Source organism: Trichoderma virens (assembly GCF_000170995.1).
Source record: "Trichoderma virens Gv29-8 chromosome Unknown TRIVIscaffold_89, whole genome shotgun sequence".
In the NCBI taxonomy this organism is placed as follows: domain Eukaryota; kingdom Fungi; phylum Ascomycota; class Sordariomycetes; order Hypocreales; family Hypocreaceae; genus Trichoderma; species Trichoderma virens.
Window position 1 is genome coordinate 1,120,902 of NW_014013660.1, and position 16,162 is coordinate 1,137,063.

The 16,162-nt window shown below is 47.8% G+C and overlaps 6 protein-coding genes across 6 annotated transcripts; 5 read left to right on the forward strand and 1 right to left on the reverse strand.

Annotated features, from left to right (window-relative positions):
• Positions 1-247: 247 nt before the first annotated feature.
• Positions 248-2,331, reverse strand: TRIVIDRAFT_214328 (uncharacterized protein; the record flags this gene model as incomplete). Its single annotated transcript, XM_014095967.1, has 2 exons — positions 248-1,914; positions 2,259-2,331. The coding sequence occupies 2 exons, from the start codon at positions 2,329-2,331 to the stop codon at positions 440-442; spliced, it is 1,548 nt and encodes a 515-aa protein (XP_013951442.1).
• Positions 2,332-4,680: 2,349 nt separating this feature from the next.
• Positions 4,681-5,601, forward strand: TRIVIDRAFT_41856 (uncharacterized protein; the record flags this gene model as incomplete). Its single annotated transcript, XM_014095968.1, has 5 exons — positions 4,681-4,776; positions 4,855-5,079; positions 5,144-5,201; positions 5,261-5,428; positions 5,501-5,601. The coding sequence occupies 5 exons, from the start codon at positions 4,681-4,683 to the stop codon at positions 5,599-5,601; spliced, it is 648 nt and encodes a 215-aa protein (XP_013951443.1).
• Positions 5,602-6,689: 1,088 nt separating this feature from the next.
• TRIVIDRAFT_136433 (uncharacterized protein) lies at positions 6,690-7,616 on the forward strand (the record flags this gene model as incomplete). The annotated part of the gene is made up of 1 exon (XM_014095969.1): positions 6,690-7,616. A coding segment is annotated over one exon (927 nt), but the record flags the coding sequence as incomplete, so codon positions are not given.
• Positions 7,617-8,611: 995 nt separating this feature from the next.
• TRIVIDRAFT_42546 (uncharacterized protein) lies at positions 8,612-9,677 on the forward strand (the record flags this gene model as incomplete). Its single annotated transcript, XM_014095970.1, has 2 exons — positions 8,612-9,009; positions 9,098-9,677. The coding sequence occupies 2 exons, from the start codon at positions 8,612-8,614 to the stop codon at positions 9,675-9,677; spliced, it is 978 nt and encodes a 325-aa protein (XP_013951445.1).
• Positions 9,678-10,601: 924 nt separating this feature from the next.
• Positions 10,602-13,518, forward strand: TRIVIDRAFT_41788 (uncharacterized protein; the record flags this gene model as incomplete). Its single annotated transcript, XM_014095971.1, has 9 exons — positions 10,602-10,902; positions 10,971-11,173; positions 11,244-11,426; positions 11,497-11,856; positions 11,920-12,463; positions 12,519-12,703; positions 12,764-12,886; positions 12,942-13,119; positions 13,172-13,518. The coding sequence occupies 9 exons, from the start codon at positions 10,602-10,604 to the stop codon at positions 13,516-13,518; spliced, it is 2,424 nt and encodes an 807-aa protein (XP_013951446.1).
• A 236-nt stretch (positions 13,519-13,754) lies between these two features.
• On the forward strand, positions 13,755-16,003 carry TRIVIDRAFT_205851 (uncharacterized protein; the record flags this gene model as incomplete). Its single annotated transcript, XM_014095972.1, has 6 exons — positions 13,755-13,817; positions 13,885-14,228; positions 14,424-14,861; positions 14,917-15,134; positions 15,312-15,776; positions 15,834-16,003. The coding sequence occupies 6 exons, from the start codon at positions 13,755-13,757 to the stop codon at positions 16,001-16,003; spliced, it is 1,698 nt and encodes a 565-aa protein (XP_013951447.1).
• Positions 16,004-16,162: the final 159 nt, after the last annotated feature.

Sequence of the window (16,162 nt, forward strand, 5' to 3'; positions counted from 1 at the left end):
GATGGAGTAGGATTTGTTTGTGATGCCTTTTGCAAGCGTTGACCTTTGTTTCATTCTCGTCATTCGTTTTCCGTACAGAAGTTTATTACATAATTGCCAGCTGGACTAGTATTTGAGTCGATTGTCGCAGAGATTGCCAGGCTACTTGTGGGAAGGAGTGGTTTTTCTCCTTTTTTTTTCTTGACAAAGACTTGTATTAGTATGCCGAAGGATTTTGGCACATGACATGTAGATGCATGGAAGTTTTGAAAAAAAGAAGGAATATTTTTTCGACGTTAGATCCAACCAGGCCATGTGCGCTAAATAAGAAAATATCCGGAACATACTAACTGTTGTTCCAGGAGGCAAAAAAAAAAAAAAAACATCAATATATACATCGGTTTACAAACAAGCTATTCATGTTTCCTGTTTTTACCTTACACCAGTCGTTTTGCGCCTTTCAGTCGAGGAACAACCTCAGGTTCCCTCCTACGTTCTTCAAGTCTAGCAAGAAAGTGTCGTGACCGAATAAGCTCGTCTCTTCGCTCAGCTCTACGTGAGTGACGTTTCGGTTTCCGCCTAGGCGTAGAGACTCGGCAATTTCACGCTGCTGCCATGCCGGGAATAGGATGTCGCTGGCAACGCCCATGACGAGCGTGGGGATGTCGCGGAGTGGAGACAGGCCGCGGATCAGGTCGGCTGGAGGGAGGAAAGATGCCGGGTTTGCTGGCGATGAGGGAGTCTCGGAGGTGTCGCTGGCTGAAGATGACGAATCAGGCTGCTCTTGGTACGGCTCGCTGGGGAGCGTCAGACTGCAGTGCGCGTCGGCGGCAGAGTCTGAGGGGGAATAGGAGGAGGTGGCGAGGGCGTCCTCACGGGCTCTGCGGCGCGCCTGGGTGGCCATCTGGTTCTCGTAGCCAAGGTCGAAGAGGTCCATGGCCTTACTGACGTACAGCAGGCTGTTGGGATCATATGTCAGGCACCACTTCTCGCCGGCGTGGTCGAGATATGTCTCGATGAGGAAGTCTGGGCACAAAGCGGGAGGTTTGCTGGGGTCAGCTCGGCGGCGGCCGAAGCGCTGCTCCCATTCGGGGCCAGAGCGGTATGTGACTGTGGCAATCTCGCGGGCAAGCTTCATGCCGGCGTGGGGAGGCACACGGCCATAGTAGAAGCCGCGGTTCCAGTTGGGGTCCATCATCAGCACCTGGCGCTGCGTGTGACGCATGGCGATGCTGTACGGATGGCTTCGAGCACAGCCGCTGATTGTAGCGACACGAGACACACGGTCAGGGAACAAGGTTGCGGCAGCCAGAGACTGCATGCCGCCCATGCTGGAGCCGACGCTGGCGTAGAGGCGGTCGATACCCAGGTGATCCAGCAGACGGAACTGTGCTCGCACCATGTCCTGCATGGTCAGGATGGGGAACCGTGTGGCATACATCTCGCCATTGCCCGGATCGACGCTGCCAGGGCCAGTCGAGCCATAGCAGCCGCCGATGACATTGGTGCAGATGATGTGGAAGCGATCCGTGTCCAGGGGGGCTCCGGGGCCGATGAACTTTTCCCACCAGCCGGGGGCGGGATTGGCATCTGTCGAGTGGGCGTGGGAAGAAGCTGAAAGGCCAGTGTGCAGTAGGATGGCATTGGACTTGTCAGCGTTGAGGCGGCCCCATGATTCGTAGGCGATGTTGAAGGAGGGGAGGACGCCGCCCCAGTCGAGCAGTAGGGGGTCACGGCAGTGGTAGTTGAGGGTAACGCCGGAGGTATACGAGGGCTCGGGGCCGGCAGATGAAGATGAGGATGAGGATGAGAAGCCGGGCCGGGATGCGGAGCTGCAGTCGGCACTGAGCCGTGCGGAGCGGGACTCGATTGCGTCGAGGCAGGGGAAATTGAGGGCTGGATTTGAGGGGGCGGGAGCAGAGGGACGGTATGTTTCTGTTGAGGAGGGTGAGGCAGCAGCCGAAGCTGGTGATGATGAGGATGAAGATGATGAGAATGAGGAACCGACTAGTATTGACGCCGGTCTTGCTGGTGACAGAAGCGGCCGCTGTAGTCGTCGACCAGCCAATCGGAGAGCCTGATGGGACCTCATCTTAGTCACTCACGCAGAGCTCAAGGTCCTACTCCAACAAAACAAAAAACCAATAGCCTATATCCCAAACTCCCAAGAATGAGTACGAGCGAGCAAAAAAAAGTTGAGCGGTCCACACCCTCTCTCGAGTGAAAGGGAAAATCCGGGGTATTTCATCATTTTTTAAAAGCCGCTTTGTAATGCCCACCCTGGATTTCGAATCGCTGGGCGGTTCGCGGGCCATCGGCGTGGGGCGGCGGATTCTCGGCCTCGCACACCATTTCACGTGCTCGCGCTATTACACCATTTGCGGGCGGGAAGACGAAATGCTGGTGCTGTGGCCAATGAGTGGTGTGGGATTTTGGGATTTTGGATCTAAACCCTTCATAATACCTTATTCCTCATGACGATTCTCACATCTCTCACATCTCTTAAGCTTCTGACGCGAGCCATAAGCTCCGACATGTCTCCACCTACCTCCTGCCTGTACAGCTGCACAAACTTGAGGTAATGTTTGTACTCAGCCGTCACTACCTTAGGTATCCTTTTACGAGGCTTGGCCGGCGTAGTACCAAGATATCCAGTCGCATTGTGTCCCAGCAAAGTCTGCTGTCCGTCGCCTGTCGGGATTGCACGAGAATCTTGGGCTTCAACAAATGACAAAATCTCATTGAGTACTAGCAAATTCAGCATTGTACTGGTGCAATAATTGGCTAAGCAAGCAACAAATTGCCCTGGCATTGGGAGTTCGGTGGCTTCGATGCAAGTGTCGCTCGACGAAAAAGATTATCAGCATATGGACAACGCGCTGATGCAAACAGAAGATGATTCAGTGCCAATAATCATAGTCTTCCACCTCTGTAATGCTTGAGCAAGCATCATAAACGTTCTGTTCCGCGCCTCATCCGTCTTGAATCGAGAGGCGAGTATTCTCAAAGAGCCGGCAAGGCAAACTGTGAGGTCGCATGACCTCACCTACCTAGTATATAGGTATATATATTAGTCCCTACATATCGTGACCACGGTATACTGACTTCGTCCGACCTGCTACGCGTCGACACCTCATACAAACCGTGATAGTTGTATGAAGCATTTATGAATAGTGAAAAAGTGGAACTTTTTATGATAATTGCTGAACGAATTGCTAGCAGGAAAAAGTCAAATGAGTGCAATGAGGAAAGGAAGAGAGAGGAACAAGTGTGGGCAGCTGGCGAAATAAATAGTCGGGAGCGGAGACTGCCTCGGGTGGAACTTCGCATTCGGCATCTGTCGTAAAGTACACAGGTACATACCTATACACTTACCTGTATTCTTAAAACAACTGCTAAACATAGGGATTAGTAATTAATGAGCTTTTACGTGTCTGATTCTTTTCCCTAGTAGACTATTGCGGCACTTGAATGACTATCTCGGCAAATAAACGATATGCGAAATCCGTTCTTTCTAGCTGCACATCGATCGTGAAGAAAACGTTTGGGGCCAGCAGTTACTTGTGCCGCAGTATTATCGTTGATTATGACTCAAGATGCCTTGGTTTTGAAGAAGAAGGATATGGAGGAGTATGTGATGCCCGGGATATTTATAGAGGGACAGTGGATGACGAACTTGGCGAGATGGGAAATGCGGGAGGTTTTCACGGTATAGGACAGCTGTACATGAAATATAATAAGACTGTAGGGAATAATTAATATTAAATTGATCAATCCACTATTTGCTACTGTTGAAATGCAAAAAGGGAATTATTTTCCAGAAGGCTATTGGGGTTTATATTCCAACAGCCAGTATTATAAACTCGCAGCATTTCGTCTTGCCGCCCGTCGTAGGACCATATGCTATTGAACAATCTGCCGTGGAAAAGACTTATGGGGCCCGCATTCTACTGCCTTGAAAATAGTTGTAAAGGTCTAAGCCTTTGAAGAATTCAATACCACTGGCTTTAATTCATCTATACGCCTAGTAAAAGATAATATCCTTACTACATAGTGATACGTATTCATGAATAAAAGTTGGCTTAGTCTTGGCTGGATATCTCGGGGTTGGGCTTATTCAATGGCTCTCGCCAAAGCGCGCTGCGTCACGGTGGGCTTAATACCGTGCATGTATGTAGTGAATTTCGAAGTACCCTTCCGGAAAAATCTTCCAGCATTAGCTGCATCTTAGCGAGCCATATACAAGTTGGATATCTGCAGGCAATATACAAGCATATGTTTCCAAATCCGCGCCCGAGCTTATGCAGCGACGGCAAGCCCGGAGCGAAACCAGGCATGGTCTGTAAGGAACGTGAATTGTCAAATCGTCATTTACTCGTTCTTATGTAGCCACTAGACGACGGAAAGAAGACGGGTAGATGTAATTCGGCTGGCTGGTCCATGCTATTAACGGCGGACGAAAGTGGGGAGTTTCGGACTTTACCTCCAGACTGTGTCGGCCGCTCGTCATACGCATTGCCACTCCCAAGCTTAAAATCACGGTTCAGCCTCATTGCCAACACAGCAGCCTCCAAGACAATGCAATTAATATCTATGCTAAGTCATAGCCTCATCCGCCCTCGATTACAATCTGTGTCTCGTGGATTTGCCCTTAGTAGGAAAACACTTTGCACTTCACAACGACAATTCCGACCAGTCGCCATGGATATCAAGACTAACATTACGCTTTACACCGCGTCAACCCCAAATGGGATCAAAGTTCCGATTCTTCTTGAGGAGCTTGGACTTGACTATAAGGTGAGAGGAGACACTGTGCCCTATAACTGGTAGACATAGAAAATTAAGAAGCTCACACATGTTATTTTCCTCTGGTAGTTATACCACGTCAAACTGAGGGAGAACGAGCAGAAGCAGCCATGGTTTCTGGACATCAACCCTAATGGCCGAATCCCGGCCATGACAGATATATGGGCCGACGGGGAGAAGATCCGTGTTTTTGAAAGCGGATCTATCCTTGAGTACCTTGTTGATCGCTATGACAAGGACAACAGAGTTTCATATCCAAAAGACTCCCGTGAATATTGGGAAGTAAAGAGCTGGGTAAGTTTGTGAAGCTCCTGGATCTATGCGCCTCAGACTCAAAATCATTAACGCTGCTGTTTAGCTCTCATGGCAGATCGGCGGCTTAGGGCCCATGCAAGGACAACTCGAGCATTTTAGAAGTTGGTTAAATGTAAAATGTGATTTCTTGATTGTTTAATCGTTAACTGGATACTCGCAGGATACGCAACCGAAAAGATTGAGTACGGCATCAACCGCTACGACAATGAGACTCATCGCCTCTATCGCACCATGGACACCCATCTAGCTAAATCTCCACACGGACTGCTCGTCGGTGACCGTGTCACTATTGCCGATATAGCCTGTTTTGGCTGGGTCGTCAATCACGGTAAGGCGCCTCCCTAACCACCCTCTTTATGTTATCAATTTTAGCTAACTGCCATAATGCAATTGCTTCTAGACTTGGATGGCGTTTCCCTTGAGGAGTTTCCTTACCTAGAAAAGTGGCTGAAGAATATCCTGGCACGCCCAAGTTTTATGAAGGGTCGAGATGTGGTATGATCAGGATTAGCAAATCTTTTAATAGTTCTTTATTTTTTCCATTCAGAATGGCTATATGTATCCAAAACCCCAGCGACTACGTTCAACAGCCGTAACAAAATGCCAAGAAAAATACCCAATTCCTATTTGCCACCGCTGGAGGAGATATTCGGTGCCTTAAGTTTCTACTACTATGGTTACTTTCTGCTACTATTGCTACTTTTCACTACTATCGCTACTCTCTGCTACTATCGCTGGCTTTAAACTTGGGAACGGGGATGCTGGATGACCAAATTGGGGCGCTGGATAGCCAATCTCTTACAGGGGGCCATACCGTGGCGAAGCGTCCGCTTATTTCGCTGTTTGGTGGGGTTGTCAACTCTAGGTTCTCTCTCCCTTCGTGCTTACATATACTATTCAGACGTTTAAGGCATGATGAGTTCCCCCACGGAGCCTCATTCATGCAAACTCTGTGAATCGACACTAATTCTCACCTTTGGCAACTACTACTCCGATCGAGGTTGGTACGAACTTATAGATGAAAATTATTTCGCCACGGGGGAAGCCTACGTCTTTAATATCTCATATGATGAGGCCCTCTCGCTGGCAAATGAAGGCTGTGAATTGTTCGAGTGGCTTGTTACGCTACGAAGAGACGATACACACTCTGAAAGTTATTTGAGGGCTTATTTTGCGCATAATTCGAGGGAGCAGATGGTGCTGGACTGGGTGAATGAATTGGAAGATCACATTGATGGGGGCACGTTGGAGCGGAAACTGATTGTTTGCGCAGAGGAGAGGTGAGACTTCAGAACTCTCTGGAGGTGGTTGTAATGTAAGATCTAATGGCGATTAGCGAATTAGCTGCGGAAGAGGTTGCATATAGGCCTCCTAATCTATTCCCTTCATCGAATAAGACGGTAGACACAATCAAGAGCTGGCTCCAGGAATGCTTTACAACACATGCCGAATGCCAGCAGCTTAGGAACAGTAACCGGCCTGCTAATCCATCATTAACCGGTCCTCGGCGCCTCTTACACCTCTCGGGAAAAGCCGCGCATCCTCAAGTGCGGCTCCAGCAAAACTCTTCTTCTAGCAGTTTTGTCGAATATGCCGCATTAAGCTACTGCTGGGGCGGAGATCAAGCAGTCAAGCTCAAAGAAAATGTCGTCAAGCCATGGATGAATGACATCCCGTACGACCGGTTTCCGCAAACCATTAAAGATGCTATCCAGGTGGCAATGGCTCTGGGCCTACAGTATCTCTGGATCGATGCTTTGTGCATCATACAGGATTCGAATCAAGACAAAGCAGAGCAGATATCGCGCATGGCTGAGATCTACGAACAGGCATACATTACTATATCTGCGGCCCGGGCGACCGCTGCCCCCGAAGGCTTCCTTCACGATCGATGCCTAACTGGAGAGAAGGGGTTTCGCATGCCGTTTACCTGCCAAGATGGCCAGATGAGCACCGTAATAGTCTGGCAGGGAAGAGAGCCTGATGCATGGGAGCCCATCGATCAACGATCTTGGTGTTTACAAGAGTCCATCTTGTCGCCGAGGGTGCTTGAGTACGGGACGCACAACGTTCGCTGGCACTGCGCTCGGAGTCGCGCTGATGAGTCGAAACTGCGATATGACGGCTGGGTCGGACATTCGAGGACATTTGCCCAGCTGAGCATGTCTCACCCACTCACTTCGAGCATCGATTGGGCGGGCTTAGATGAATCTTACAAGTTTGTTCAGGTATGGCAGACGCTCGTGTCGCATTACACGCGCCGCGGTTTGGGCTGGTATCAGGACAAGCTATTAGCCATCTCTGCCATAGCCCGAAAAATGAGCAAAATGACGGACAAGCACTACATTGCAGGGCTGTGGAAGGAGTATATGGGAGAGATGCTGCTATGGCATCCGAACCATGGGCCAGACGCAAAGGAAAAGCCATGCAGACACGCTACGTATGTTGCGCCATCGTGGTCTTGGGCCTCATTCAGCGGCGAGATTGACTATACATTTGGATCGGTGATGCATTTGTTAGAACTCGTAAGGTGCGAAGTGGATACGCAGATTCCTAAAGATGAGTTTAGTGCAGTGACGAGTGCACGGTTGGAGATTAAGACGTTGATATTCCGAGCGAGACTCCGCAAGGGAGAATACGGCTGGTTTCTTTGGGATGAGCAGGTAGGAGATGAAGTTGATGGATCGTTGATGTTTGATGTGGTGGAAGATGCTGTTGATGGTGAGGTTGCGGAGGATGAGCAAGTGTTGCTGGCGTTGATCATGACTCAAGATGCGTTGGTGTTGAAGCAGAAGAAGGACGTGGAAGAGTACGTGAGGGTCGGGATATTCAGAGAGGGGCTGCGGATGACGAACCGGGCGAGATGGGAGATGGGGGAAGTCGTCATGGTATAAAATGCTTAGCATTGTATGAGATAGAATAAGAGCGTATAGATGAGTTGAATCAATTAGTTGATTGGGGGAAGGGCTATTCAGCAGCCAAGTTGGCTACTTAGCATCCCTGCTACTACGTAGAGTTTAAGCGTCGTAGTAAGACGCAGAGAAAAAACATTTTATTAAGTATTACTCAAGTAAATAAATAATTCATTATATTTGCTATTATTGCAATTTTTTGCTGCTATCGCTACTCTCTGCTACACTCCTGAGTCATGAGGTCGCTTCTGCTTTTGCAGACTTTTAAACATAGTCCAATCATCCTTTGTGGACTAGATAATGTTGAGAACAAGCGTCTAGTCGCTGTTTAACTTAAGCCGTCTGCACTCTTTGTAAATATGGACTTGCCTATTGCATGTCTCAACTGGGTCATATCCGCAGAATGCTTTGTTGATTGGTGCTTGGCCCATTCTTTAATGCAGTGACGCATCCTTGGCCACTTGTTTGCTTGTTACGCGTCATATGAAAGTCCGTGCTCAGAACAAAGAAATCAATCCCATTTAAGGTGGACACACCCTTCTATAGGCCACCAGTCTCCCTTGGACTCTTTTCATTACTCTTTTCTGTTCATCAATAAAATGAGTATCTACGATCTTGAAGACACAATCGACAACTTTTTCACACACGAGACGCATGTGAAAAGACGGCAATGTGATGAATTCGTCCTTTCCCGTGTCCGTGGGCTTGTGAATCCCGTCCAGCTCCAGGGATCGTGCAGCTACACGGTGACAGCTGGGACGGAAAAACCTAAGATCTTTCAGTTTCGAGGCCAGAATTACGATATCGATATGAAAATGCTGTATCTCGCCAAGAGAATCCATCCGCAGCTTGTGGCTAGGTGCATATATCACGGGACAATCGATAATCCAAGGGATCCCGGACCAGGACACGTGCATATCTATGAGATGGACAAGCTTCCTGGAACTGCTTACATTATGGCACGCGACATTTCCGCCAATCAGCCCTCTGAGGCCAAGTCTCGACAACTCAAAACTGCAACAGACTTTGCCGAGTGCGTCCATAATCCCCCGCCCTCGTGTCAGATCTTCCCTAACGGCGTATAGATTCTTCGCTCAGTCGTGGAGAAACAATCAATATTCAGACCCAAATGAGGCTGCCGGGTTGCTTTCAGAAGTTAAATCCACTCTCAGACTACTTCTTCGATCACGATTTCCGCGACAATATTTGCCCAATCTACTCAAAGTTCTCGAGAAACTACCGTTACTCTTCTCGGGAGCACTGCCGTTTGTTCTGAGTCACCAAGACCTCAACGAGATGAACACGCTGATAGACCCGGAAACCGGCAGCATCACAGGGATCATCGACTGGGCCGAGGCAAGCATCCTGCCTTTCGGCTTCTCGCTGTGGGACTTTGAGAATATTCTTGGCTACATGGATTCTGAAGGATGGCACTACTTCGATAACCGTCGTGAACTCGAGGACGCATTCTGGCAGACCTTTTGGGCAAAAGCTAGCAATATTACGGAAAGTAAGAAGAAGTTGATCCGGGTTGCAAGAATGGCTGGCTTGTTTTACCGTTACGGTTTCATCTGGAACGGTAAGACTATCGACCGTGAAGTGGAAGCGTCCGACGCCTCTTCCATAGCGTATCTTGATGCATTCTGCATGACTGATGATTGGTAATCAACGATATGAACTGGCCCGTGTTACACTAGAGGTAGTCTTGAGTCGTGGCTGATATAGTATCGAAATATCGACATTGTCACGCATTGAGCTAGGTCGCTCAGATGTACGCAAATCGTCTGAAGTGAAGGCAATTCGCAAGTAGCTATTTGCGCGAAGCTATGATCATGGGTTAGGAGCAAGTGAGACGGAATGCAAAAGAGGATAAATCTTTATTTCGTCATGAATACATTGCTATATCTATCTATACATCATGTTCTTTATGATGAGGCAACACTTTCTTGAGTACCTATAATACAACAGTATTATCTTCTGTTGTCCCGCTTGTGTTGTCGGTCGCACAACAGTCCATCATAAATAAGACTAACATCTTTAGGAGAGATCCTTCACCTGTGTTCATAGAATAGATATTAAGAGAAAATAGCCTCAAGTCCATAGCCACATGTTTTATACTAATACTAGCAGCAAGTAGTGATAGTTGTAGAAAGTAGCGATAGTAGTAGAGAGTAGCGATAGTAGTAGAGAGTAGCACATACTTGAAGAGCCGTGTATCCACTTAATGGTAGTAAAAGATATTTCTCCTGCGTCTTGTTACGACACTTGAATTCTACGTAGCCGCTGGAATGCTATGTACGACTCGTTAGTGCAGATGTGAGGTAGGTCGCCGAAATTAGGCGGCGTTCGGCCATTATCGGCCAACTTGTGTTAATGGATAATTTAGCCACACCGTGGCCGAACACGATAAACCCCATCAATACATGTAGTAAGAGTAAAGTGGTCAAACAATGACGTGTAATAGTATAAACTTAAGATGGTGTATTTATATAATTGTCACCTATCTAGAGCGGGATATAAGCCACTCATTTAGCTCTCGTCTCCCATTGCCCCGTATCATTCCATCTCTATTACTGCGTTATCAGCACAATGACTGTCGACAATACCACAACCATCGAACTTTTGACCAGGTGGTCAGAGCTGCTATTTAAAGCTCGGGCTGTCAAGCTTGACGTGGCAAATATATCCATTCAAACAATACACCCCCTAACTCTTCTCGATGACATTGGCAGAATACTGCTCCAACAGGGCGCCTCTCGGGAAAGCCAAGTATTCGCCCAGATATCCGAAATTGGCTCAACATCGCCAAATTATGGAGGCCTTGGTCTGAGCAAAGATGTGCAGACCACTGAAGATGATGTGAACGAGATTAGCTTTCTCATATCAGCATGTAAGCGGCGTTCAAATCTGACATATTCCATATAGTATCCATGCCTTGTTGCTCATCTTATTCTTTAGGGCTAGAGGCGCTCAACTCGGATGATCGAAAGAAATCTGCGCAAAACAACACCCAAAAGGTGCTCCCAAAGGATAGACCACCAATGAACGTTACTGAAAAAATCTTTGCCATGCATGCCATTGACTCCAAAGGCTTCGTAAGAACTGGTGACACTATCCGGGTGTCTCTAGATTGGATCATGGCCTCAGAGGCATCGTGGGCGGTAAGTAATTTCGACTTTACTCATTTGAAAGTGTACGTAGGAACAGATTTGAGCTGATATTCTCTCTAAGGGCATGGAAGGAACATATAATCGATTGGGAAATCCTGGCATATTTCGCAATGATCGCTTCTGGCTTGCTGGTGACCACGTCGTTGATCCTAGAATCAAAGATATGCCTCCCGTTAAGAAGCTGATAGAGTCTTCTGAAAGAGCACGTAAAGTATTCAAAATGACTGAGTACCAAGGAATGAATGTATGTCGAACAACCACCTACAAGGCGTTCACGCTTAAACAAGACTCACCTAACATTTATGGCGATTCAGTACACCATAATGCATACCGAGTTTTTTAGAGAACGTGCCCAGCCTGGCATGCTCCTTATTGGCTCTGATTCCCACACATGCTCCTCTGGCGCAGTTGGCTGCCTTGCTATTGGACTCGGAGCCGCTGATGTCACAATGGGGCTTATCACAGGAGAGACATGGTTCAAGGTGCCTGAAGTTGTCAGGATTGAGTTTGTTGGACAACCAAGTCGAGGAATTGGTGGTAAAGACGTCATTTTATATGTCTTGCAGCAACTCAAGCGGAACACAGTCGCCTCAGATCGCGTTGTCGAGTATACGGGCCCGGGTCTCAATTACCTTTCCCCAGATGCTCGTTTTGCGATTGCCAACATGACGACAGTAAGCATGGCCATTCCAACACAATTGCAATGGAACAAGCTAATAAGTTTCTTGCACGCTTAGGAGCTTGGTGGTGTGACGGGAATTTTTACTCCGGATCATATAACCAAGGCATTCATTGACGGAAGAAGAGTGGCACGGCATAAGAATGCATCATCCTATTTTCGCGCAGACGAGGGTGCAGTATATGCTGAAACTCATATCATCGACCTGGCCAAAGTTGAATCGTTTGTAGCAAAATATCCGAATCCCGATGATGTCGTTCCGGTGACCGACGTTGTGGGCATGAAGTTGGACGGGTGTTTCATCGGAGCCTGTACAACAGCAGAAGAAGACATTATTCTCGGCGCCTTGGTATTGGAACAAGGACTAAAGAGCGGGCTGTCTCCGCCAAAGGATGGCAAAAAGAGAAAAGTAGTCCCTGGCTCTCTACCTATCCTTGACAAAATGCGAAAATCAGGACTTGCACAGATATATGAGGATGCCGGCTTTGAGATTGGCGTTCCAGGCTGCAGCTACTGCGTGGGTATATCGGCAGACCGCGCGAAAGAGTCCGAAGTTTGGTTGTCGTCTCAGAATAGGAATTTTGAGAATCGTATGGGTCAAGGTAGGCCAAGTGATTCTCTGACAGACTGGAAAGGATGTTAACCATGGCATTTTAGGCTCCATCGGAAATCTCGCTTCGGCAGCTACTGTAGCAGCTTCGTCTTTCCACATGATGGTGACAAATCCACAACACTTCATTGATCTAATTCCACCAGAAAGATGGGAACTACTCAATGGTCGCGGATCCCTGAAGGGAAAACTGTCAGGGAAAGAGCCAGACTGGGTTGAACCAGCAAGCTGTGTTGAAGCAACGCCAGAAGGTGAATTGGTTAACGATATGTCGACAACCTCAGTCACTCAGCATGATGACTCCAATGATTCGGATGTGACAGAGACACATATTACCACTAAACAGGAAACAAAGGGAGAGAAAGTCATTCACGGAAAGATCCAAAGACTCGGGGATTTTGTTGATACAGATGCGGTTCGTCTTCCCTGATTATCAGAGGTTTAGTAACAGTGAGCCTAACAACAATCAGCTGGCACCGGCCCAGTTCCTCGTATCATCTCGAACCAATGAAGCTATGGGAGCTCACTGTCTGGAATATACGAATCCAGAGTTCCGATCGCGTGCCAAAGAAGGCTTTGATATTGTGGTGGCAGGTAAGGCATTTGGTTGTGGCTCTTCAAGGGAGCAGGCCGTATCAGCACTGCTGGGTATGTATATCCTCCATTTTCCCCCGATTGCCAATTATCTGACCTTGTACAGGATGTGGAATAAAATGTGTTATTGCTGAATCCTTTGCCTTTATTTACGGACGCAATCAACCCAGCCTCGGCCTCTTGGGTTTCACTATGGACGATCCGGCCTTCTTCGAGGCAGCAGTAGACGGCGCAGAAGTTAGCATCGACCTAGAAGCCAATCAGATTAAAGTTGGAGGGACTGAGTTTTCTTTTTATCTGTCTACCATGGAGAGAGAATTGGTAGAAGCAGGGGGCATCACTCCGGCCTTTAAGAAGTTTGGCAAACAGCTCTTTGACATGATCTGTGGAAGCACCAAAGACGGTAGGAGAGTTGTGGAAGTTGGTGGCCAGGCAGCTGGTATGCAATGGTAGATCAGATAGTAGTAATATCTGGCGATACTTATATTGTTAATCTATTATCCCTCTAATCCTTTCCTTCTAGTGACTAGTTGATATCTATAAAGGCTGCTTATGATCGTTCACATTAAACATGAAGCTTACATGTATAAATACATCACGTGACGCAACTCACCTGTTCCTGTAACCAATCGGCCAATCTCGCCATCTTCGATATCAACGTAAACTCTCTGCTCAGCGAACATGTATTGATGGCTCCTCAACGGGTTCGAGTACGTCGTCATCCGGCATGCCGAGACTGTAGAGTGCAAAAGGTAAGCAATCATCATCATCATCATGATGAAGTCACACTCCATTCGCTGATATATGATCGCCGAGTAGGTCAAATGCGATGCCGAGCCTCCTGCTTCGTGCACGCGATGCCGCCATATGCAGCTTCTCTGTATTGTTGAACGTACCCCGGCATCTCGGCGGACCAAAGCTCAGCTGCAAAGTGAGCTGGAGGCCATGAGAGGCCGCACTGATGCAGATAAGGAGAATGACAGTAGATTAGACAGCCCCGCCCCAGGAGGCCGGAATGCAAGACCATCCGGCATCAATGCCGCTGATAGAGCTCCGGCTTCTATCCCGAGTACGGTAGAAGTTCCGTTCTTGACTCCACTGCTTGTTCCGGCTCAGGATTTGGCTTTGCCTTCAGAGGCTGTGCTTGCCAATCCTCAGCCAGGGTCAGCTCCATCAGTGGCAAAGGAGAGTGACAATGATCAATCTTGCGCAATACATAGTGATACGAATGGATCCACGGCCAACTCTCGAGAATTTGATGGCCAAGTGGTCCCCGGTCGCAAAATCCAGGATTGCTTCAATCTGTATAGCTCCCGATTGCTTGTCAGCTATCTGAATCACTGTTGACTCTCCCGCAGATTCTTTAGCTTGTATGCTCCATTCTTGCCGATATTCCAGATAGCACCCGGTCCAAACCAATGCTTCGATCAGTCTCCCTTTTTGTTCTGGGTCATTGTCTATATAGGCAGCAGACGCTATGCCGGCGACCCAACTTTGCTGGGTCGACTCTCCCCAAAGATTAATTCGATGGGCTTTGCAGCGCTGGAATCCCGGAGCAGCCCAATTCAGACCATCCAAGGTATACTATTACTATGCCAGTGGCCAACCCCAGTCAACACTATGCACAGAGGCATTAGTCTTGTTCTCGCAGGTGCAGCTCTACACCTCGCCATGCAAATTGGACTGCATGTAGCAGGCGTTGGTCAAGACTTTGCAAGGACAATACTGGACGGCAATCGGCTTGAGAGAGCTAATCGCGCCATGTTATGGAAGCAATGCTGCACAACTTGTTACATGTGAGTCTTTCACCTCTAGTAACCCATACAATGACCTAGCTCACTCTATCCCTAGAGTTGGGCTCGGGGAAGGGATTATGCCCCTAGGTTTGAGTGATGCATTCACCCTACCAGTTTTGTCAGATGGAGGAAGAGGTGGTGGCGATGAAGCAGATCCTCAACAAGAGACCAAGTTACCCCTCAGATTATGCGAAATCATGATATGTGCAACTGAAGCTTTGAGGAGAATTCATGGCGGCATTGACTCTAAGAAAGCTGCGTCACTGATGTCATGTATTAGCTTGTTCGATTCGCAGCTAACGAAAGCTGAATCACAAATACAGACACCCATCGGTGTGAATGATTCTTCCCGCAGGATGACTGTATCAAAGTGCTGACCGTCGATAAAACCAGATTCCATATACCTTGAGTGTTTTCGACTGCATCTGCTTGCAAACCACTTCCTTATAGATCCAGCGTCTCGCAAACTCGAAGCCTTTATACCTCTCTATGCAGTTGCGTGCAGTCTCATCAATACTGCATGTCAACAGTCCTGGGACGAAGGGGCTACCGCCAAGAACGCACCCGTCTTTGTTCAAAAATCCCTTATGTTGGCGGCTTTTACGATCTTGAAAATTTCTCGCAGTGAACTCGCACCGCATTTAGATCTTCAGGCGGGCGAACAAGCTTATTTTGCCGCCATTTTCTTTGCCCGGGAAGAGTCGCTGCAGAATAATGATCTTAGTGCCAGAGGCGCTTCTATACTTGGCCAATTGTGGAACAGCCAATCAATATTCAAAGGCAAGCATGGCATAATCGATAGCTTGAGCAGCCGAATCACGAGCAGGTTATCGATGAGCACCCTCTTTGATTGCCTATGGTGGTGGAGACAGGAATTTGGAGGGTTGGGCAATCCTTACGAGGGTAGACAGCAGCGTAAGCTTGCACCTGAGCTTTTATTGTCCAGAATTAATTTACTCACATGAGATACAGTCCGATCCGAGACGCAAAATGGGAATGAAAATGCATATGCGCAACCGGCAACTGGTGATACTAATGCTGTGCTGGATATTCAACAATCGGCGCCACTTCAAGTGGCCGATGAACCATTTGTTGACTTCGACTGGGCTATGAATCTAGACATGAATGATTGGCCTATGTAGCATCGCTTAATACAGTTATATAATTAACAGTTCATTATGAAAAAAAAAAAAAAAAGCAAGTGTATCCGAGGCAATAATTCTTCATTTCTATATGAAACAAAACCAGCATATGGACGGTTCGTGCTAACATCAATAACATCTAATCTAATTTCAGCTACA